General features: G+C 45.4%; 1 protein-coding gene across 2 annotated transcripts in view; it reads right to left on the bottom strand.

The window, feature by feature from the left end:
* The window catches only part of LOC143767180 (uncharacterized), a 48007-nt gene that overhangs the window by 12791 nt on the left and 9738 nt on the right, over positions 1–25478 (bottom strand). For both annotated transcript variants that reach the window (XM_077255277.1, XM_077255278.1), the window contains exons 2-4: positions 12974–13129; positions 12673–12864; positions 12095–12218 (exon numbers count right to left, since the gene is read on the bottom strand). In XM_077255277.1, coding sequence (XP_077111392.1) covers positions 12095–12218; positions 12673–12864; positions 12974–13075 — 418 coding nt within the window. In that variant the 5' untranslated portion in view covers positions 13076–13129. The remainder of the gene's footprint in view (positions 1–12094; positions 12219–12672; positions 12865–12973; positions 13130–25478) is intronic.

A 25478-nucleotide genomic window follows, 5' to 3' on the forward strand; every position in this document is an offset into this window, starting at 1 on the left:
TCTTTTCTTACTGGCATCATATATGGGTCTATCTCTGTTAGATCTTGTACGGTCAAACCATCTTCTGTTGTACCCCGTCTATAGAAGGGTCTACCCAGGTAAGGGAAACGCTTTTTACTATCCCCTGCTTTTTCCAGAAGCTCATCCAGATCTGGACCGAACAAATGCGCCCCTTCACACGGAATATTGCACAGTTTTGACCTGGCCTGCATATCGCCCGGCCAACATTTTAGCCAAATGGCCCTACGGGCTGAATTAGAAAGGGCCGCAGATCTGGCCGCTAGTTTTACAGAGTCTGCCGATGCATCCGCAAGGTAAGCTGCTGATCCCTGAATCATAGGAAGAGAGGCTAAAATCTCATTCCTCGGAGTCTTGTTCTTAAGGTGATCCTCTAAGCTGTCCAGCCATACCATCATAGAACATGCTGTACAGGTGGCTGCAATTGATGGCCTGAGAGCCCCCCCTGATGTTTCCCAAGCTCCCTTTAAAAACACATCAGCTCTCCTGTCCAGCGGGTCCTTTAAAGTTCCCAAATCCTCAAAAGGTAGCGAGGATTTCTTGGAAGCCTTAGCCACTGCAGCATCGAGTTTTGGGGCTTTATCCCATGCTGAAGATGCCGCTTCCTCAAAAGGATATCTCCTCTTAAATGATGGTGGAACCTCTCCTCTCAGGTTTCTTCCACTCTCGTGTGATAAGAGAGCTCACTTTGTCTACCACTGGAAAACATCTGCGAGCTTTCCGGTCTAGTCCCTTAAACATGACATCCTGCATAGACTTCTCTGATTGGGTTCCTTCAATCCCCATGGTATTATTTACCGCTTTGACCAGTCAGTCTATCCGGTCAAAAGAAAAACAAGAATGACCGGCCTCAGTGTCAGAAGATGATGATGATGACTGAGAGGAATCTGATCTTATCTCTCCTGAGTCACTGTCCTCAACAGAAATCGGGGATCTAGGTTCCCTTCCTCTACTTTCTCTATCCTGAGACAGGGATTTAACTGAACCCCTGACCTCTTGTCTGATCATGTGCCTTAGGCTGGATGTGAAGTCTGGCGTCTCCTCTGCTATTAAACATTGAATACATGGTCCACATAGCTTCTTTATGTGGTCATCCGGGAGCGGAACTCCACATTTAGCACACTGTTTATGCTTAGATTTAGTGGACCGTTTTTTCCCCTGATAGACAAGGAGAGAGGGAATATAAGGGGAGACACACATCACTAAGTGAACTTTCTCGGCAATCACTTACCCCTATAGAAAACTGAATGGTACCGTAGATTGCGCGGGGATCCTCTCAGCCGGTGTATCATCATTACGGCTTTAGGACTTTCCGGCTCTAGATCTTTGACCTGATCTGTCTCCTGCCGGCCGACTACTATCACTAGATCGCCGCTGGGTATTCCTTACTTGGGGATTCTCCAAAGGCTGATCCTGCTGCTCTAGCTGTACTGGCTCTTGCTCCTGTGACTCCATTATGGATAGGAAGCATGTGTCACTCGCAAGGATTCCTTAAAAAGCCGGCTTCCCCCTTAGGTACCTCCCCCAGCTGGGGTCAGCAGGTTCTTCCAATCTTATCATTTGGTACACCTGCCTTTTGGGAGGCCCCCCCCCCCCCGAGACCGCCCCCCAATCAGACCTCTGCCTCCCGACTGCTGTATCACCTGCACATCCCAACCGCGTCAGCGCCCTCCTCGCCTGTTATCCCGCCGGTCATCTGTGACGTCTCGCCTGGATCTCCCTCCTGTTCACCGCTGCGGCCCGTACTGCGCATGCCCAGCGCATCATCAAGCGACGCCACTCGCGAGGGACCGCTTCTTCTGGCGCGCCACTTCCCCCGCCTGAATCCCCGGTCTGTGTAACGCTGGCTTGTTATCACGCCGGCATGCGCCCGATATGCGCGGAACGCCGGCGTGCGCCCGATATTCGCTGCACGCCGGCCCGCGCCTGACACCCGCGTCACGCCTGACACCCGCTTCATGCCGGCATGCGCCCCACGCCGGCAAACTGACGCTAGCCGCAAGCGCAGTACAGGATCAGACGGTCCCGGAGAGCAGGGCCCCCCACTTCCATACATACCGGTACCGGAAGAGAAAAAGATGTCCAAGTTAGCACTCCCCATGGAGGCTGCTTTTCCCTGCTGCTGCCCACCCCCACAGCCGTCTGTGGTGTGGCACCTCCAGTACATCGGACCTGACCGCGGAAGGGGCCCTCCCGCTTCCTGAACCGGCCTGCCGAGCCTGGGTATCTCTTCTTGTCTTCACCTTCTTCTTAAGGTAAGTCTGCAGGGTCCCCTGTCAGGGACAGGAAACCAACTGAAGCGGGAGAGAGGTACCGCCCTTTTATGTCTGTAGGTTTCCTGTCCCTGAAGGGCGGATCCCCTCTCTCGTCTGTGCTGTCATGGCGACTGAATATACACTTCGTGATAATTCCCTGTACACCTCCAGGGGAATGCCGTGTAGCCCAGGAGTTTTCTTAAATGCCATACCATTTAGGGTATCTCTTATCACCTCTAAAATAACTGGCCACCCCAGTGCTCCTATCTGCACCCCTGTAAGAGGTGGAATAGAAATTATTCTTGCAGGTATTGTTCTACTTCATCATCAGTACATTATACATTGGCTTAGATGTGTGCAAAGCTCCAGAATATTTAGCAAATTCCTGACATATTTCTACATTGTCATATTATAATCTACTCGCATAGAAGACAAATATGTGATTCTTTGATTATTTTTGCCAGCCATCTGCCTGCTCTCCCCTGATCTATGAAACAATCTCCCTCCCTATTGTTATAGGATTTATGGGTATTTTCCCTAAGTAAACAGTTCTATTTCATTTGCATTGCTTCCCAATACCCTTCCTATCTACAGATCAATATGCCTCAATGTTCAGGGTTTGAGAAGATAGGGAACACTACAAATTATAGTTACAAGCCATCAACCCCTCCCGACAAAAATAGTCTTTCCATCATGAATTAAAACGAATATTAATTTTTTTCTGTATATTAATGGCATAGTCAGGTAGTGCCATAATTCAGATTAACCCCTTTACCCCCGAGGATGGTTTGCACGTTAATGACCAGGCAAATTTTTACTATTCTGACCACAAGGGCCGGACTGGCCATCTGGCAATTCTGGTAAATGCCAGGAGGGCCTGTCTAGTCATGGGCTGCCTTGTCTGCTACTTTGTTAACAGAAATCGGTGTTCCCAAGATAGGCTGCTGTCACACTAGCTTCGGCATGGGGCCGTCACTATGCGTCGGCCCGACGTGCCGATGCGCGTTGTGAAAATAATGCCCGGACGTGGGCAGCGGAAGCAGTCTTACGACGCTTCTGCTGCCCCATTGTAAGGTCCGGGGAGGAGGGGGCGGAGTTTTGTCCGCGCATGCACGGTCGAAAATGGCGGACACGACGCGCAAAAAAATGTTACATGTAACTTTTTTTGTGCCGACGGTCCGCCAAAACACGACGCAACCGTCGCACGACAGTTGCGACGTGTGGCCATACGTCGCAATGCGTCGCTAATGTTAGTCTAGGGGAAAAAAAAAAGCATCCTGCAGAAAACTTTGCAGGATGCGTTTTTTCTCCTAAACGACACATTGCGACGTACAGCCAACAACGCTAGTGTGAAAGTAGCCATACCCATACTTTTAAGAGTTGTGATGGAGCACAAACTCGCTGACTCCGTCACTTACCCCAGCAGGCCACGGGTATCATTAGAAACATTGGTCTTGTAGAAAATTTTCCTTTCCTCCTTCCAGGGTAATACTAGTAATGTATCCCATCTGGTGCTTGGGGACGAGGACAGCATAAGCCTGTGTAATTTCAAATGCCACGGCTGAATTTCAGCCCCAGTCGGAACCTGCTGACCACTGTCCCTTTATCAGGTTATAAATCTGGAATGCTTCAAGGGATCCCGATGATTCAGAGACTGTTTTCTCGTGACATATTGTACTTCATGATAGTGGTAGAATTTCTTTGATATGACTTGCGTTTATTTGTGCAAAAAAGGGAAATTTAGCGAAAATTTAGCAATTTTCCAACTTTGAATTTTCATACCCTTAACCTCCTTCCCGACCTGTGACACAGCGTATGCGTCATGTGACGCATATGCTGTGTCACAGAATGATCGCTTCCCTGCAGGTCGGGTGAAAGGGTTAACTGTAATTTCGCCCAACCTATAGGGACAGGGGGAGTGGTACTTCAGCCCAGAGGGGGTGGCTTCACCTCCCCCCATGGCTACGATCGCTCTGATTGGCTGTTGAAAGTGAAACAGCCAATCAGAGCAATTTGTAATATTTCACCTATGAAACGTGGTGAAATATTACAATCCAGCCATGGCCGATGCTGCAATATCATCGGCCATGGCTGGAAACCCTGATCTGCCCCCGCCACCCATCTCCTCCCCAGTCCTCCATCCTGTCCTGCAATGTGCTCTTCTCCCCTCCGTCCTCCTGTCCGTTCCCCCGTCCTCCTGTCCACTCCCCCCGTGCTCCGATCCCACCCCCCTGTGCTCCGATCCCACCCCTTCATACTTACCGAGCTCCGGTGTCCCTCCCGATGTCTGCCCATCTTCTCCATGGGCGCCGCCATCTTCCAAAATGGCAAGCGCATGCGCAGTGCGCCCGCCGAATCTGCCGGCCGGTAGATTCTTTCCAGGTACATTTTGATCACTGTGATAAAACTTACAGTGATCAAAATAAAAAAAATAGAAAATGACCCCCCCCCTTTATCACCCCCATAGGTAGGGACAATAATAAAATAAAGAAAATTTATTTATTTTTATTTTTCGGCTAGGGTTAGGGTTAGGGTAAGGGCTAGAACTAGGGTTAGGGCTAGGGTTAGAATTAGGGTTAGAACAAGGGTTAGGGTTAGAATTAGGGTTAGAACTAGGGTTAGGACTAGGGTTAGGGTTAGAATTAGGCGATGTGCACACGGTGCATATTTGGCTGCGGATCCGCAGCGGATTGGCCGCTGCAGATTCGTAGCGGTTTTCCATCAGGTTTACAGTCCCATGCAAACCTATGGAAAACCAAATCCGCTGTGCCCATGGTGCGGAAAATACCACGCGGAAACGCTGCGTTGTATTTTCCGCAGCATGTCAATTCTTTGTGCGGATTCTGCAGCGTTTTACACCTGTTCCTCAATAGGAATCCGCAGGTGAAATCCACACAAAAACACTGTAAATCTGCAGGTAAAACGCAGTGCCTTTTACCTGCGGATTGCTCAAAAATAGTGCGGAAAAATCTCACACGAATCCGCAACGTGGGCACATAGCCTTAAGGTTAGGGTTGGAATTAGAGTTAGGGTTGGAATTAGGGTTATGGTTGGAAATAGGGTTAAGATTAGGCTTGTGGTTAGGGTTATGATTAGGGTTAGGGGTGTGTTGGGGTTAGGGTTGCGGTTAGGGTTGGGATTAGGGTTAGGGGTGTGTTGGGGTTAGGGTTAGGATTAGGGTTGGGATTAGGGGTGTGTTGGGATTAGGGTTGTGGTTAGGGGTGTGTTGGGGTTAGGGTTGTGATTAGGGTTATGGCTAGAGTTGGGATTAGTGTTAGGGGTGTGTTGGGGTTAGTGTTGGAGTTAGAATTGAGGGGTTTTCACTGTTTAGGCACATCAGGGGTCTCCAAACGCAGCATGGCGCCACCATTGATTCCAGCCAATCTTGCGTTCAAAAAGTCAAATGGTGCTCCCTCCCTTCCGAGCCCCGACGTGCGCCCAAACAGTGTTTTACCCAAACATATCAGTGTACTCAGGAAAAATTGCACAACAACTTTGGGGGTCTAATTTCTCCTGTAACCTTTGGGAAAATAACAAAATGGAGGCTAAAAAATTATTTTTGTGGGAAAAAAATGATTTTTTATTTTCACGGCTCTGCGTTATAAAATTCTGTGAAGCACTTGGGGGTTCAAAGTGCTCACCACACATCTAGCTTAGTTCCTTGGGAGGTCTAGTTTCCAAAATGGGGTCACTGGTGGGGGAGCTCCAATGTTTAGGCACACATGGGCTCTCCAAACGCGACATGGTGTCCGCTAACGATTGGAGCTAATTTTTCATTCAAAATTCAAATGGCGCTCCTTCCCTTCCGAGCCTTGCCGTGTGCGCAAACAGTGGTTTGTGACCACATATGAGGTATCGTTGTACTCAGGAGAAATTGCCCAACACATTTTAGGATCCATTTTATCCTGTTGTCCATGTGAAAAAGAAAAAATTGAGGCTAAAAGAATTTTTTTGTGAAAAAAAAGTAGTTTTTCACTTTTACGGATCAATTTGTGAAGCACCTGGGGGTTCAAAGTGCTCACTATGCATCTAGATAAGCTCCTTGGGGGGTCTACTTTCCAAAATGGGGTCACCTGTGTGGGAGCTCCAATGTTTAGGCACACAGGGGCTCTCCAAATGCGACATGGTGTCCGCTGAAGATTGGAGCCAATTTTTCATTGAAAAAGTCAAATGGCGCTCCTTCTCTTCCGAGCCCTGTCGTGCGCCCAAACAGTGGTTCCCCCCCACATATGGGGTATCGGCGTACTCAGGACAAATTGAACAATAACTTTTGGGGTCCAGTTTCTCCTTTTACCCTTGGGAAAATAACAAAATTGTTGCTAAAAGATCATTTTTGTGACTAATAAGTTAAATGTTCATTTTTTCCTTCCATGTTGCTTCTACTGCTGGAAAGCACCTGAAGGGTTAATAAACTTCTTGAATGTGGTTTTGAGCACCTTGAGGGGTGCAGTTTTTAGAATGGTGTCACTTTTGGGTATTTTCAGCCATATAGACCCCTCAAACTGACTTCAAATGTGAGGTGGTCCCTAAAAAATGGTTTTGTAAATTTCGTTGTAAAAATGAGAAATCGCTGGTCAAATTTTAACCCTTATAAGTTCTTGCAAAAACAATTTAGTTTCCAAAATTGTGCTGATGTAAAGTAGACATGTGGTAATGCTATTTATTAACTATTTTGTGTCACATAACTCTCTCGTTTAACAGAATAAAAATTCTAAATTTGAAAATTGCGAAATTTTCAAAATTTTAGTCAAATTTCTATTTTTTTCACAAATAAACGCAAAAATTATCGACCTACATTTACCACTAACATGAAGCCCAATATATCACGAAAAAACACTCTCCGAACCGCTAGGATCCGTTGAAGCGTTCCTGAGTTATTACCTCATAAAGGGACACTGGTCAGAATTGCAAAAAACGGCCAGGTCATTAAGGTCAAAATAGGCTGGGTCATGAAGGTGTTAAATCAGAGATACGTCACACAAAATACTTAACCCCTTAACAACCCGGGGTATTTTTGGTTTTGCATTTTCATTTTTTGCTCCCCTTCTTCCCAGAGCCATAACATATTTATTTTTTGGTCAAAATGGCCATGTGAGGGCTTATTTTTGGGGGACGAGTTGTACTTTTGAACGACACCATTGGTTTTACCATGTTGTGTAATAGAAAACGGGATAAAAATTCCAAGTGTGGTGAAATTTAAAAAAAAAAAAAAAAAGTGCAATCCTACACTTATTTTTTGTCTGGCGTTTTTACTAGGTTCACTAAATGCTAAAACTGACCTGTCATTATGATTCTCCAGGTCATTAAAAATTCATAGACACCAAACATGTCTAGGTTCTTTTTTATCTAAGTGGTGAAAAAAATTCCAAAGTTTGTAAATAAAAAAAAAAAAGTTGCCATTTTATGAGACCCGTAGCGTCTCCATTTTTCATGCTCACGGGTTGAGTGAGGGCTTAGTTTTTCAGCACCGATCTGACGTTTCTATTGATACCATTTTGGTGTAGATACAATCTTTTGATTGCCCGTTATTGCATTTTATTGCAATGTTGCAGCGACCAAAAATACGTAATTCTGGAGTTTCGATTTTTTTCTCTTGCTACGCCGTTTACCGATTGGATTAATTCTTTTTATATACTGATAGATCGGGTGATTCTGAATGCGGTGATGCCAGATGTGTATATTTGTTGTTTTTTTTTGTTTTATTTTGAATGGGGCGAAAGAGGAGTGATTTGAACTTTTATATTTTTTAAAATATTTTTTAAAACTTTTTTTTTTACTTTTTACTTGCTTCAACAGTCTCTATGGGAGACAAACAAACGGCTGGAAGGCGTCTGGATTCGGGGGGAAAGACCTGCCCCGGGACGATTTCATGGTATGAGGAACAAATTTCAAAACCGATTATTTCAGCAGTGCCAAGGACCCGAACTAAAAGAGCCACCTTGTCAGAATGCAGCATTAGTGCGGCACAAGGTGGCGTGACTATGACAGCTGCCTGGGTTTTCACTGGAGCCCCTGATGGTGAGGTCAGGCTTGTGCTGCAGGCAGCTGCCAGGTGCTACTCCAGGGTGATGTCTGGCTGTGGCTGCAGATCGCACTTGGGAGACAGGAAGACCAGGATTGGTGCAGGCATCAGGCAGGACTGGCAGAAGAGCACGGCTGAAACTCAGACGAGTAGGCTGGCACGGCTGAGACACAGGGCTGGCAGAGACATGGCAGAGAACACAGGGCTGGCAGGCACGGCAGAGAACACAGGGCTGGCAGGCACGGCAGAGAACACAGGGCTGGTTGATGTGGTGTATGAAGGAACAGGTAGGGACCTGTTCACACAGGAGGTGCAGGAACGGATATGAAGTATGGAGGAACAGGTTGGGACCTGTTCACACAGGAGAAGCAGGTACGGAAAAAAGCCAGAAGGAAAGGAGAATGAAGGAACAGGTTGGGACCTGTTCACACAGGAGGAGAAGTGCAAGGCTGCAGATAGGAGTGGAAGAGCAGCAAGAGATAGCGTAGCAACAAAAGCTAAGCAGAGCAGAACCGCAAGGAATGCGGAGAGGAGCTGCAGCAAGACATTTCTGCAGAAGCTAAGAAGAGCGGAGCCACAAGGAATGTGGAGAGGAGCTGCAGCAAGAGATTACTGCAGCAGAAGCTAAGCAGAGCGCAGCCACAAGGAAATGTGGAGAGGAGCTGCAGCAACAGGTTTCTGCAGCAGCAAAGCAGAGCAGAACCGCAAGGAATGTGGAGAGGAGCTGCAGCAAGAGAGTACCGCAGAAGCTAAGCAGAGTAGAACGGAGCAGAACCGCAGGAGTGCGGAGCAGAGGTAAAGCCACAAAGGTACAGAGCGGGCAGAGCCGCAAGCGTGCGGAACATAAGCAGACTGAGAACACAAGGAGAGACACAACACGGAAGGAAGCCACAGACAAGGGGACCAAGATAAGGCTAGGTTCCTATTGCGTTAATGGGTGAGCGCTAACGGACAGCGCTGCACGGCGAAATTAACGGCGTGCACCGTGTCCGTTAGCGCTCCCATTGCCCGCAATGTTGAAGCGCATTGCTAGCGCGTGTCATTTTCAGCACGCGCTAGCGATGTGCCAGTCTTTTGCAGAGCGCCTCGGACGCTGCTTGCAGCGTCCACGGCGCGCCCGAGGTCCGTTCCCCGCTCTCGCAAATCGGGGATCTGCGCTAGCGGGGACGTTTAACGCGACCCCGAAAAAGACATTGCGTTAGTGCAACCCGCTAGCGCTTAGTGCTAAACGGATTGCTCTAACGCAATCTGAACCTAGCCTTAGACTAGGTTCAGACAAGGGAATGGAACAAGACAAGAAACAAGAACAAAGACACAGGGACCAGGATATTCTGCCTCCTGGAGGGCGGAAAACAAGATCAAGGCAAGGAGAAAAGTCTCTAGAGAGGGAGTAACACAGAGCAAGGCCAGGCAAACTCAGAAGCTAAGCACAAACTGAGCTAACACATTGCACAGGCCCAGTCCACTGGGTGGAGCTGCACTAAATACTGGAGGCCTCTTGGTAATTGGTCAGGAACAGATTAGACAGGTGCACCCGATTCCTATAAGAACCAGAGAGTTCAGGCGCCGACCCCCTATACACACAGCCAGGAAGCATGCAGAGAGCAGAGGAACAGAATATGGAGCGGGCAAGAAACAGAAACCACATCATGGCCTGGAGCAGTGGGTAAGATAGTGTGAGAGATGAGAGGCCATGCCGTGATGCCAGCAGAGTTGTTACAACAATTTTGGAACCCAAATTTTTTTTGTTAGAAATTTATAAGGGTTAAAAGTTGACCAACGATTTCTCATTTTTACAACACAATTTTTTTTAGGGACCACCTCACATTTTGAGTCGCTTTAAGGGGTCTATATGATAGAAGATACCCAAAAGTGACACCATTCTAAAAACTGCACCCCTCAAGGTGCTCAAAACCACATTCAAGTTTATTAACTCTTCAGGTGCTTCACAGGAATTTTTAACCAACGATGAAGCTGTAGGAGAAATCAGCGCAAATATCTTATCTGATATACACTGCTCAAAAAAAATAAAGGGAACACTAAAATTCCACATCCTAGATATCACTGAATTACTAGTATAGAAGAATAGGAGACAAAAAAGCGCAAATAGGGTCTTATCCTCAGGACTGCTCTTAAAGAATTATGAGAGAACTGCTCACCTGATGGTGCAAAGTAAAGGCGTGTAATTTGTCAGCTGCTGCAGATCCACAGGTCGGCGCTGCGACCTCTTAGAGACGTTATAATAGATGAATGTGGATAAAATCTGCGCTGCTATGACAAATAATGAATCCAGATATAGTTGTAAGATATCTTTGTGTGGAAACTTCCTGAAGAAGAAGCCATGAGCTTCGAAACGCGTTGAATAAACCACCCGAACACCTTACAACTATATCTGGATTCATTATTTGTCATAGCAGCGCAGATTTTATCCACATTCATCTATTATAAGATATCACTGAATGAAATATTCCAGTTCTAAATCTTTATTCATTACATAGTGGAATGTGTTGAGAACAATAAAACCTAAAAATTATTAACGTAAATCACAACTAATATCCCACGGAGATCTGAAGTTGGAATGATGCTCAAAGTCAAAGTAGAAAATGAAGTTACAGGCTGATCCAACTTCAGTGGAAATGCCTCATGACAAGAAAATGATGCTCAGTAGTGTGTGTGGCCTCCACGTGCCTGTATGACCTCCCTACAATGCCTGGGCATTGTCCTGATGAGACTGCGGATGGTCTCCTGAGGGATCTCTTCCCAGACCTGGACTAAAGCATCTGCCAACTCCTGGACAGTCTGTGGTCAATCAGTTTTCCAAGCGTTGCTACAGATCGCTTGGAAAACGCTAGCATTCTGCAAGCTAATTACGCTTACAAAACGCTAGTGTTTAGCGGGAATACGCATGCCAATTCTGCATGAGTTATACCCGCAGCAGGGAGTTGCGGAAATTTCTGCGGCAATTCTGCAACGTGTGCACATAGCCTAATTGTTTTTTTGTGGCAATAGTATGGTTTTATCTTAATTTTCACAGATTATTTTTTTACATCATGAAATGTATGAGTTTATGTTATTATCTAATGAGGGGTAAATCACAGGTGACCCTTAAAGCTAATTTCTTCTTCAAAATAAGCGCAGGTTCACAGGATGGGTATTTAGTGAGTTTTTGACTGTGCAGATTCTCTGCAGCATTTCTGGACCTATTAACTAAATTAAATTACTTGCAGGTTTTTTTTTTCATTTCTTCTTTGTGTTTTTATCACATTTTTGACACTGCAGTTTTTGTCTCTTTTTAGTTTGTCATTTTAAACACTTCCTGGTATTTGGCTTTGACAAAACTTAATTGATACAGTGAATGACATGCATTTTTTGTGCCTTTCTGCAGTGAAAACGTGTTAAAAACATGTGATTTTTACCTGCAGATTTTCCGCATCTAATGCAATTCTATAGGGAAAATCTGCACATAAAACTCAACATACATGAAAGAGAAATTTACATCTCAGTATCTATTGCAGGTCCGATTTGAAACATGCCTTGCTGGACAGTTTACGCAGCGTTTTTAACAAACTACAGTGGGCAAAAGCTTTCTATAAATCCCATCCACAGATTTTTTTTTGTGCACTAAACATTATCAGCATGTACAAGAGTCAAATGTAGCCTGACAACAACGCAATAAAAAACACAGCAAAAACTAAGCAAAAAAAACAGCAAACATTAAGTAAAACCTGCTTTCTGTAAGCAGCTTAAACTTTGCATAAAAAACTCAACGTGTGAACATATCCTGAAGGTTTGCTCTTACCTGTTGATGTGAAGAGCTGATCATTCTCCATCATGAGATCCTTGTACAGATCCTTGTGTCCTTCTATGTACTCCCACTCCTCCATGGAGAAATAGACGGCAACGTCCTGACACCTTACAGAAACCTGAAACACACAACGTTAGGGTATGTGTCCACGTTCAGGATGGCCGGCGGTATCGCCGGAGCGGCGAAGCCGCTCGGCGCTAAGCCCCTCCCCCTTCTGGGACGCGATGATGCCGGATGTGTTAACTGTACACATCCGGGATCATCGCCCCCCTCCCATAGGGCCCTGTGTATGCCTTGCGGGGACGCTGCGTCCCCGCAAGGTGTACGGACATGCTGCGATCTGAAAAGACGCGCAGCATGTCCGGAGTCGCAGGCCCGCCGCGTGCGGGTTTCCACGCATAGTGGACACGGGATTTCAAAAAATCCCCTCCACTATGCTGGAACATCTGGACGCTGCGTGTTTGACACTGCAGCGTCAAACACGCAGCGTTTACTGACCGTGGACACATACCCTTATAGTCATCACTCAAGCACCTATTTGGGGTGACTGTATAATGTTCCCACATTCTCACCTCTCCAGCGAGCAGTTGAATAATGGTGTTAGCGAGTTCTCTGATTTTGTGATTGTTGCTCCTCTCCTCTATCAATGAGCAACATGCAGACTCTCTAGAGGGTCTCTGGTTCTTGTGCCAGATTTCTGACACATAGTGATGCCCAGTAGAGGTCACACACTCACCAGAAGTCTTCTTCACCACTATGCAATCCTGAATAAAGGAAGACATACAGTAACTACTATATACACATTCACATAATCCTTCACCCATCTAGTCGTGTCTCTCTTCTATCTTGTTACATTGTCCCAGAACCCCTCACCTCTCCAGCCAGCAGGTATATAATCTCCAGAGTGAGGTTTAATATGTTCTCAGTCATTTTGCTCCTTCCTATATCTAGATCATTGGTCATTGAAACAACCATTGTCTTTTAATTTTAAGAAAACGGCTTGGAAACTTCAGTGGGTTGGATCCTGTGCTGCAAGAATAGATTTGAAATAATTAAAGTAAAGTAAAGCAATAAACGGAAACAAATCATTCTATATTTACCATAAAGTTCAATGCGTCACAAAAAAAATATCTCAAAATCACTCTTCACGATGTGGATAGTTGTGAGATGGCCGCTGGCTCATTCTTCCATCATTCAGTGTGTGCGAACAAGACAGCAGTTGTGATGACACTGCTAGATTGTATCTGCTGTGCGCAGTCTCCGTGCTCACAGCAAATACCGGAGCAGAGCACCGGGGGAAAGGGAGCAAGGGTTTTTTTTTTTAATAAATGTGTAGAAGTATCATACTATTTTCTGACCAGTGTGTGGCCTCATACTGTATGCAGTAGGCTGTGTGTGGCCTCATACTTATATAGGGGGACTGTGTGTGGTCTCATACTGTATATAGGGGAGCTGTGTATGGTCTCATACTGTATATTGGGGGCTGTGTGTGGTCTCATATTGCATATAGGGGTCTGTGTGGTCTGTATATAATTCCCACTTTTTTCTTTTTTTACCGTGTTTTAGCACAGACACATACCACAATGTACGTTTACCCATATCTTATTGGCACATGTAACTAAATGTTTCAATGAGACAAGTGCAAATATAAGACATAATAAAAAATACATAGCAATAAAAATAAAATTATATAAAAAATATTGTAACCAAGTTTGTCTTATTACCTACCACCTCCTTGCATGCGACTATTACTACTAATAGTGACATATATATTAATATGATGACTAAAAATACTATTTCAGCAACAATATTTATACTCATTAAATAACTTATTGAAAATACAGCACTACTGCTACTATCCAATTTGGATGCCCAAATGCTACAGAACACAGCAATGCTTAACCAATCTTAAAGAGGTTGGCAGCTACTTTACATTATTATTATTATTTATTATTATAGCGCCATTTATTCCATGGTGATTTACATGTGAGGAGGGGGATACATAATAAAAACAGGTACTATAATCTTGAACAATACAAGTCACAACTGGTACAGGAGGAGAGAGGACCCTGCCCGCGAGGGCTCTCAATCTACAAGGGATGGGTGAGAATACAGGAGGAGAGAGGACCCTGCCCACGAGGGCTCACATTACATGTCGCTTTGTTGTGACCTAACTGCCATAGATTAGCACTTTACTAACCATTGTGCTTTTCCGAATCTTGCTGTAATGTGGGCTGCTCTTCTGGTTACATGATCTATGCATGAGAATCTCCTGCTTCCCGTGACGTCACATCAAAATTCTCTCTCACTTCTGGGCTCTGGAAACGGAGCGTAAAGGTGGGTGGGGCTGGCAGTGTGGATGGGTGGAGCTATCCGCTTGGGTGGGCTGGGTTACATTCAGTAGAGCTGACTCAGTTTCTGTGAATGCTGCCAGCTCTCCCTGCAGACGCATTTCTCTCTCCTATTTGTCTGCACACTGCAGGGTGTATATACACCGTGTTCCAACTTATGCAAATTGGATTTAAATGTCATAAAGATGTAATTTTTTGTGTTTCACATAAACTCACAGATTACATTGTTTCTCAGGGTTCTTTGGATCACTGAAATAAATCCAAAAACCCTGATATAATTAGTTTGCCAGGTGAGCCCAAGTAAAAGAAAAACTTCTGGATTGTGCACAGGATTGTGTATAGTAACCTACAGACAGTGTCAGGTCAGCGTAATGAGTATAACGGCACCGACCTGACAGTGTCTGTAGGTTACTCAGTACAATCCTGCTGATAGGTTCACTTTAAAGAGAACCTGTCAGCAGGATGTTGCTAAGCAAACTAAAGACACTGTCAGGATAGCAGTTAAACTAATTAAAATGGTACCTGGGGTGATGAAATCCATTTTTAGTTCTTGTGTAATCAGTGTTTTCAGTTAATTATATGCTCTGGGGCGGGACTGTAGGCAGAGTCTTATCTTCCTGTTCTTAGCCAGAGAAACCAAAAGGCCCACCCCAAAGCACAGTCTGTCTCTCTCTACAAAGAGGAACATGTTTGTGCTTCGGGACAACCTGTGGGCAGGTCTTCCCTTGGTTCCTCTGACCTAGAGTAGGAAGATAAGACTGCCTACAGTCCTGCGCGTACTAGGCGTTGCGACAGACTATGGCACGCACACATAGACTAGGAAGTGACAAGGACGCAGGAGGACGATGGGACCATGCCGTGAGTCTGGGGAGGTGAGCTGGCGTCCCTGCATCGATGGGTAAGGGGACACTATGCAGGGGTACCAGCAGTAGCGTTACATAACCCCTCCTTACACCCCCTCTTCTTCAAGCCCGAAAGGACTCTTTGCAGAGATGTAGAAGGCAGACACCACTTCACGGACTCCCACGACTTCTCTTCAGAACCCTGACTACTTCTGTCCACTAGAAGAAAAGTGACATCTCTCACCATCTTCACGATTAGGATGTTTTGTCTCAGTAAGCCATCCTAAGCATAGGATGAAGCAGGCATAGTACCAGGAACAAGGCATTGGTAAGTCTATCTCTGTACGCTGAGATCAGCTACCACTCCAGAGGATTCAAGGAACGACTGGAGTTCCTCCACTAGGGTGGTGGATTGCAGAGACTTGGAAGATGCCACCACCTTGACGTTGTCTTCACCAGACCTACTAGAGACTGAAAATACCTGCTCTGGGTCCATCTGTAGTCAGGTCTCCAAGATGACACATCCATGAGGCGGGGAGATCCTGGGGCCAGATCACTGGAAGATAATCGGGACTGTGTGGGGACATGGCTTCCGCTTTCCGCTTCCATTTCTTAGGAGACACAGCCACACAGAAACTCGGTGACCTGGTGAAGAAGATGGTGACATTACTGGCTGACCTGGACGTATGGGGACCAGACATCTCTTGTGACTTGGCTGTCTCCAACATAGCACTATGTGTAGTCTCCAGACTAGAACGGGCACTCGAGTTCTCAGCTCAGGACGAACAATGGTAATGCCAGACAGCACATGGAAGGCGATCTTCTCTGTGTATAACGCTCCGATTTGGAGTTAAAGCAGTTCAGACATGACTTAATTGATTCTGCATTGGGCTCGTCCTTCACCTGATAACACCACTGGATTCTCGAGTTGTCATATAGGAGTCTGACAAAGACTCTTCACAGCTTGCAGCACGAACTCTCCAGCCGAACCGAAGCCTCCACTTGCCACTGATAGAAACACAGTCATCTGTGGAGAGATAATACTCATGCCCAGGGCAGCCTCTCCCACTGGCCAAGGTTTTGGAATTTAAGCTTCACTTGACTTGTTCTGCACAACCACAGCGATACCGCAATCCTATGTCATGACTGAGTTCCGGCTTCTGTTTAGTCTGCCAAACAAGGTCGAGCTTCACGGATTCTGCCTCAACAGGCTAGCAAACGGGTGGTCTTTGAAAGAATAGGTCCAGACGTGACGGTTTCCTCACTCACGTCACCCGTCTGGTCTGCTTCTGGAAGCTGGGAAGGGAAGTTTTTGCAGGAGGTTCTGAGTTTGGCTCTTCAAAGACCATACGGAAGGCCACCAGGAAGGCCTGCAGGTCCAAGGTGATAGCAGCCCCTTTCTCCCATAGGGGAATGAGTAGGACATCAGGAATCCCACTATGACCAGATCTGAAAAAAATTGCTGGCTGAAAACTTCAAAGTGGTGAATGCACTGCTCCAGGAACCACAGCACTGCTTTTAATCCCCATAGTACCTAGACGGATCAGACAGGACAGGTTCCATTATGGGAGCACAAGCTTCAGATTGACTAGACGTCAGAGTTTCCAGTCGGGCATCCAGTGTCATAAGATGGCTCAAAATGTTGACTCTCAATCAACATTGATCTGGAACACCATGCAAAATCTCACCTCCTGGGGTATCCTTGATCATGAGGAAGAGGAGAGATCAGCTTAAAACTACACGGGGAGGAACTTGTTAATAATCTCAAGGCAGCTGGGACTACAGTCATCAATAAAACCTTTGGTAACACAATACGCTGTAAGGGTATGTGCACACGTCCGGATTTCTTGCAGAAATTTCCTGAAGAAAACCGGAAATTTTCTGCAAGAAATCCGCATTTTTTTTTTTGTGTTTTTTTTCCGTTTTTTTCGCTTTTTTTTAGCATTCTGCAAGTGTAATTAGCTTGCAGAATGCTAAAGTTTGACTGACTGACAGGTTGGTCACACTTGTCAAACATAGCGTTTGACAAGTGTGACCATCTTTTTACTATAGATGCAGCCTATGCAGCATCTATAGTAAAAGATAGAATGTTTAAAAATAATAAAAAAAATGGTTATACTCACCTGCAGGCGTCCGTTCCTATAAATGCCGGTGTGGTTCAGGACCTTCCATGACGTCGCGGTCACGTGAGCGGTCACATGACCGGTCTCGACCAATCACAAGACCGCGACGTCATCGCAGGTCCTTCACCGCACACTAGCTATAGGAACCGAAGCGGCAGCATGCAGCGGAGAGGCGGGAAGACATCGAAGGTGAGTATATGACTATTTTTTATTTTAATTCTTTTTTTTTTGACCAATTATATGGTGCCCAGTCCGTGGAGGAGAGTCTCCTCTCCTCCACCCTGGGTACCAACCGCACATAATCTGCTTACTTCCCGCATGGTGTGCACAGCCCCGTGCGGGAAGTAAGCAGATCAATGCACTCCTAGGTGTGCGGAATCCCCTGCAATTCCGCATTTTAATGAACATGTTGCTTTTTTTCCGCGATGCGATTTTTTCGCGGAAAAAAAGGCTACATTTGCACAAAAAATGCGGAATACACTGAAAATAATGGGAGGCATATGTTAGCGTTTTTTTCACGTTTTTTTTATCACGTTTTTATAGCGAAAAAACGCGAAAAAAACGCAAAAAATACTGTACGTGTGCACATGGCCTAAAGGTTTAAAATCCTGCAGTGCCTGCAAAGTCCCCCTGCTCAACAAGGCACATATGCAGGCCCATCTCAAGCTTGCCAGTGAACACCTGGATGATTCTGTGAGTGATTGGGAGAAGGTGCTGTGGTCAGATGAAACAAAAATTGAGGTCTTTGGTATTAACTCGCCGTGTTTGGAGGAAGAGAAATGCTACCTATGACCCAAAGAACATCATCCCCACTGTCAAGCATTGATGTGGAAACATTATGTTTTGGGGATGTTTCTCTGCTAAGGGCACAGGACTACTTCACCACATGAATGGGCGAATGGATGTAGCCATGTACCATAAAATCCTGAGTGACAAGCTCCATCCTTCCGCCAGGACATTAAAAATGGGTCATGGCTGGATCTTCCAGCAAGACAATGACCCAAAACATATAGCCAAGGCAACAAAGGAGTGGCTCAAAAAGAAGCACATTATGGTCATGGAGAGGCTTAGCCAGCCTCCAGACCTTAATCCCATAGAAAACTTATGGAAGGAGTTGAAGCTCCGAGTTGCCAAGCGACAGCCTCAAAATCTTAATGATTTAGAGATGATTTGCAAAGAGTGGACCAAAAATCCTCCTGACATGTGCGCAAACCTCATCATCAACTACAAAAACCGTCTGCCACCCTGTGGTTGGCGCTCATAGCAATGCTGTAATTCTACGACATAGAGGCGATCTGAGCATCGCCTCTATGTAGAAGAAGCAATCGAGTTATGGCTGCTTCTAGCCTCCCATGGAGGCTGTTGAAGAATGCCAAAATTTAAAAATGCATTTAAAAATATGAAAAAAAAAAAAAAATCTATATATATATATATATATATATATATATATATATATATATATATATATATATATATATATATACACACACAGTACAGACCAAAACTTTGGACACACCTTCTCATTTAAAGATTTTTCTGTATTTTCATGACTATGAAAATCGTAAATTCACACTGAAGGCATCAAAACTATGAATTAACACATGTGGAATTATATACTTAACAAAAAAGTGTGAAACAACTGAAATTATATCTTATATTCTAGGTTCTTCAAAGTAGCCACCTTTTGCTTTGATGACTGCTTTGCACACTCTTGGCATTCACTTGATGAGCTTCAAGAGGTAGTCTCCGGGAATGGTTTTCACTTCACAGACGTGCCGTGTCAGGTTTAATAAGTGGGATTTCTTGCCTTATAAATGGTGTTGGGACCATCAGTTGTGTTGTGGAGAAGTCTGGTGGATACACAGCTGATAGTCCTACTGAATAGACTTTTAGAATTTGTATTATGGCAAGAAAAAAGCAGCTAAGTAAAGAAAAACGAGTGGCCATCATTACTTTATGAAATGAAGGTCAGTCAGTCCGAAAAATTGGGCAAACTTTGAAAGTGTCCCCAAGTGCAGTGGCAAAAACCATCAAGCACTACAAAGAAACTGGCTCAAATGAGGACCGCCCCAAAAAAGGAAGACCAAGAGTCACCTCTGAATCTGAGGATAAGTTTATCCGAGTCACCAGCCTCAGAAATCGCAGGTTAACAGCAGCTCAGATTAGAGACCAGGTCAATGCAACGCAGAGTTCTAGCAGCAGACACATCTTTACAACAACACTGTTAAGAGGAGACTTTGTGCAGCAGGCCTTCATGGTAAAATAGCTGCTAGGAAACCACTGCTAAGGACAGGCAACAAGCAAAAGAGACTTGTTTGGGCTAAAGAACACAAGGAATGGACATTAGACCAGTGGAAATCTGTGCTTTGGTCTGATGAGTCCAAAGTTGAGATCTTTGGTTCCAACCACCATGTCTTTGTGCGACGCAGAAAAGGTGAACGGATGGACTCTACATGCCTGGTTCCCACTGTGAAGCTTGGAGGAGGTGTAATGGTGTGGGGGTGCTTTGCTGGTGACAATGTTGGGGATTTATTCAAAATTGAAGGCATACTGAACCAGCATGGCTAACACAGCAACTTGCAGCGGCATGCTATTCCATCCAGTTTGCGTTTAGTTGGACCATGATTTATTTTTCAACAGGACAATGATCCCAAACATAAAGCAAAATGTGTTAGAATGGCCAAGTCAAAGTCCAGACCTCAATCCAACCTAGAATCTGTTGAAAGAGCTGAAAACTGCTGTTCACAAACGATCTCCATCAAATGTCACTGAGCTCGAGCTGTTTGCCAAGGAAGAATGGGCAAGAATTTCAGTCTCTCCATGTACAAAACTGATAGAGACATACCCCAAGTGACTTGCAGCTGTAATCGCAGCAAAAGGTGGTGCAACAAAGTATTAAGTTAAAGGGGCCAAATAATATTGCACGCCCCACTTTTCAGTTTTTGAATTTCCACAAAAATTTTAAATAACCAATAAATTTTGTTCAACTTTACAATTGTGTTCCACTTGTTCTTGATTCTTCACCAAAAACGTACATTTAGTATCTTTATGTTTGAATCATATGTGGGAAAAGGTTAAAAAGTTCCAGGGGGCTGAATACTTTCGCAAGGCACTGTACTTTGAGAGTATTTTCACCGAGCCTGATGAAATGGGCTCAAAAGGGGCTTTAGTCATGGCCGTGAGAACTAAGTTTAAATCCCATGGCATAAACCTATCCCTAACTATTGGCCTGGACCTACCTGCCGCTTTAATAAATCTACTAACCCAGTAGTTACCGATGATATCATAGAAAAAAAAGAGCCCCCAAGGCAGATACCTGAACCTTCAGGGTACTGGTGGAGAGGCCCATATCTAAACCTTTCTGAAGGAACTCTAGAATCTGGGCTATCGGGACCCTTTTTCTAGCTTCTACTTCTGAGTTCTGTAAGAAAATGTTCCAGGTCCTGCCAAAGATCCTGGTTGTAATTTCTTTTCTGCTTTTAAGAAGGGTATTTATCAGGCCTGGAGACAAACCCTTGTTTTTTTAGTAACGACCATTAAAACTCCATGCTGTCGGATGAAGGCCAGCCACCTGAGGGTGGTATACTGGGCCCTGGGATAGAAGATCTGGAACATCTGGCAGTACCCAAGGGTCGGACACGGTCCTGAGGCATGGGAACCATGCCCTCCTGGGCCAAAAGGGAGTGATTACTATTACCCTTGCTTTGTCGTTCCTGATTTTCCTCACCACTAGAGGTAGTAAAGCTAAGAGAGGGAAGGCATAGGCTAGACTGAAGTCCCATTTTATGAGGAAGGCTTCCACTGCTAGCGGGTTTTGTTTGGGATTCAGTGAACAGAACGGTTTCACTTTCCTGTTCTTTTTGGTGGCGAAGAGGTCCATGTCCGGCTGACCCCACAATTAGGTTGAAAATGGCAGTTTTTAAAGATCATTCGCCTTGTCTCAGAAGGTTGCAGCTTAAAAAGTCTGCTGCGGTATTGTCTCTCCCTCTTATATGCAGAGCTGTTAAAGATAGAAAATGTTGTTCTGCAAGTTGGAACAGGTGTTCTGTTACTACCATCAGATGTTTGGAACGAGTTCCGCCCTGGTGGTTGACATAAGCCACTGACCTGATTGTCAGAGAACTCGCACGTGATGACCCTGCAGATATACAAGAAGTTTTTTGACTGCCCGCTCTACTGCTGTTAATTCACTCAGGTTAGAAGACGCCTCTACCTCATGATGTTCCCATAAGCCCTAAACTATAACCTCACTCATATGAGCCCTCCAACCTGTAGGGCTTGCATCCGTAGTGACTATTTGGGTGATATTATACTCCCAAGGAACCCATCTAGAAAGGTTTTTCTGGTAAAATCACCACTCAAGGGATATTACAGCAGTCCGGGATAAGGTCAGTTGACCTTCTAAATGACCTTCGAGAATACTGTCATTCAACAAAACATCCCTTTGTAGTGATCTCGTTTGAAACTGTGCCCATTGGACCACGGGAATGCAGGATGAGAGAGAGCCCAAGAGGGACATGGCAGGGTTATTAGAGGCGTTCTGGACCTGATAACGTAGGCGTATTAACTTGTCGGGCGGTAAACGGCACTCCTGACTCTGAGTCTAAAATTAGACCCAAAAACTGTTGTGCTTTTAAGGGCTGTAGGCGTGATTTCTTGATATTTAGTATCCACCCTAAAAGTTCCAGGATGAACATTGCAGTTTGTAGCTGCCCCAAACAATGGTCCGCTGATTTGCCTACAATAAGGAAGTCGTCAAGGTGAGGGACAATAAGGATATTGGATTCATGAAGGTGGGCCATGACCTCGGCTACAACCTTAGTGAACATACGAGGGGCAACTGCAAGGCCAAAAGGGAAGGGCGCTATATTGGAAGTGCTGAACTGATCCTTCTAAAAGAACTGCCACTCTAAGGAAACGCCGATGGGTTACATGAATAGGTACATGATAATAAGCATCTTTTAGATCTAACACCACCATGAAGCAGTTTTCTAACAATAACTTTATTGTTGAACTGATGGTTTCCATTTTAAATGGACGTATTACTAGATATTTATTGAGCTCTTTTAAATTGATTATGGTTATGAAGGAACCATCAGGTTTACAGACCAAAAATAGGGGAGAATAGAAACCATCACCTCTCTCCCTTTTAAGACATAGATCATGGATTTCTGTGTCGTGATCTCTGCAGGCAGAGATCATAGCAAGCCTATAGAGGGACAAGCTCTCGGAAGATGGAACTATACTGACCATGAACTAAGCCTGCCGCGCAACTAGAAATAGCCAGGTAGCATTTCCTATTTATTGCTAGATGCCCAGCTCTGGCCTAAGACCTAAATAGCTAGCAGAGGGAAATATAAGACCTGGCTCACCTCTAGAGAAATATTCCCAAGAAGACAGTAGCCCCCCACATATAATGACGGTGAGTTCAGATGAAACAACAAACGCAGCAGGAAAATAGTCTTAGCAAATTTGAGGTCCGCTTACTAGATAGCAGAAGACAGATAGTATACTTTCATGGTCAGCAGAAAAACACTAACAAAACACCATCCAGAGATTACCTTAAACTCTGGCATTAACTCATAACACCAGAGTAGCAATCCCTGATCAACGAGAGCTTTCCAGACACAGTAACAAAACTTCAGCTGTGAACTGGAACAAATAGGCAAAACGAAACATGGACAAAAGTCCAACTTATCTAGTAGTTGTCAGAAGCAGGAACAAGCACTGAGAGGCATCAGATAACATTGTTGACCGGCAAGAAACCACCAGAGAAATGAGCTTAAATAGCGACACCCACTACTGATGGAAACAGGTGAAACAGGAAAGAGGATGACAAGTCCAATTCCACAAGCGGCCACCGGGGGAGCCCAGAATCCAAATTCACAACAGTACCCCCCCCTCAAGGAGGGGGCACCGAACCCTCACCAGATCCACCAGGGCGACCAGGATGAGCCCTATGGAAGGCACGAACAAGATCAGAAGCATGAACATCAGATGCATTGACCCAAGAATTATCCTCCTGGCCGTAACCCTTCCAATTGACCAGATACTGGAGTCTCCGTCTGGAAACACGAGAGTCCAAAATTTTCTCCACAACGTACTCCAACTCACCCTCCACCAACACCGGAGCAGGAGGCTCAACTGAAGGTACAACAGGTACCTCATACCTGCGCAATAACGACCGATGAAAAACGTTATGAATGGAAAAGGACGCAGGGAGGTCCAAACGGAAAGAAACAGGATTAAGAATCTCCAATATTCTATAAGGGCCGATGAACCGAGGTTTAAACTTAGGAGAAGAGACCCTCATAGGGACAAAACGAGAAGACAACCACACCAAATCTCCAACACAAAGCCGAGAACCAACACGACGATGACGGTTGGCAAAACGCTGAGTCTTCTCCTGGGACAACTTCAAATTGTCCATAACCTGCCCCCAGATGTGATGCAATCTCTCCACCACCGCATCCACTCCAGGACAATCCGAGGATTCCACCTGACCGGAGGAAAATCGAGGGTGAAACCCCGAATTACAGAAAAACGGGGACACCAAGGTGGAAGAGCTGGCCCGATTATTGAGGGCGAACTCTGCCAATGGCAAAAAAGCAACCCAATCATCCTGGTCAGCAGAGACAAAACACCTCAGATATGTCTCCAGGGTCTGATTAGTCCGCTCGGTCTGGCCATTAGTCTGAGGGTGAAAAGCAGATGAAAAAGACAAATCTATGCCCATCCTAGCACAGAATGCCCGCCAAAATCTAGACACAAATTGGGTACCTCTGTCAGAAACAATATTCTCAGGAATACCGTGCAATCGGACAACATTCTGAAAAAACAGAGGAACCAACTCAGAAGAAGAAGGCAACTTGGGCAGAGGAACCAAATGGACCATTTTAGAGAAACGGTCACAGACCACCCAGATGACAGACATCTTCTGGGAAACAGGCAGATCTGAAATAAAATCCATCGAGATGTGTGTCCAAGGCCTCTTAGGAATAGGCAAGGGCAACAGCAGTCCGCTAGCCCGAGAACTACAAGACTTGGCCCGAGCACAAATGTCACATGACTGCACAAAGACTCGCACATCTCGTGACAGGGAAGGCCACCAGAAGGATCTTGCCACCAAATCCCTGGTACCAAAAATTCCGGGATGACCTGCCAATGCAGAAGAATGTACCTCAGAGATGACTCTACTGGTCCAATCATCCGGAACAAACAGTCTATCAGGCGGACAACGATCCGGTCTATCCGCCTGAAACTCTTGCAAGGACCGCCGCAGATCAGGAGAAACGGCCGACAAAATTACTCCCTCCCTAAGGATACCTGTGGGTTCAGCATTACCAGGAGAGTCCGGGTCAAAACTCCTAGAAAGGGCATCTGCCTTAACATTCTTAGAACCCGGTAGGTATGACACCACAAAATTAAAGCGAGAAAAAAATAAAGACCAGCGCGCCTGTCTAGGATTCAGGCGCCTGGCAGTCTCAAGATAAATCAAATTTTTGTGGTCAGTCAATACCACCACCTGATGCTTAGCCCCCTCTAGCCAATGGCGCCACTCCTCAAACGCCCACTTCATGGCCAAAAGCTCCCTATTCCCAACATCATAATTCCGCTCTGCGGGCGAAAATTTGCGAGAAAAGAAGGCACAAGGCCTAATGACGGAGCAGTCGGAACCTTTCTGCGACAACACTGCCCCAGCTCCGATCTCCGAAGCGTCAACCTCAACCTGAAAAGGCAGATTCACATCAGGCTGACGCAACACAGGGGCAGAGGCAAAACGGTGCTTAAGCTCCTGAAAGGCCTCTACAGCATGAGGGGACCAATTAGCAACATCAGCGCCATGTCTGGTCAAATCAGTCAGTGGTTTAACGACATCCGAAAAACCAGCAATAAATCGGCGGTAAAAGTTGGCAAAGCCCAAAAATCTCTGAAGACCCTTAAGAGAGGAGGGCTGAGTCCAGTCACAAATAGCTTGCACCTTGACGGGATCCATCTCAATGGAAGAGGGAGAAAAAATATACCCCAAAAAGGAAATTTTCTGGACCCGAAAAACGCACTT

This window comes from Ranitomeya variabilis, chromosome 4 (genome assembly GCF_051348905.1).
Source record: "Ranitomeya variabilis isolate aRanVar5 chromosome 4, aRanVar5.hap1, whole genome shotgun sequence".
Classification (NCBI taxonomy): Eukaryota; Metazoa; Chordata; class Amphibia; order Anura; family Dendrobatidae; genus Ranitomeya; species Ranitomeya variabilis.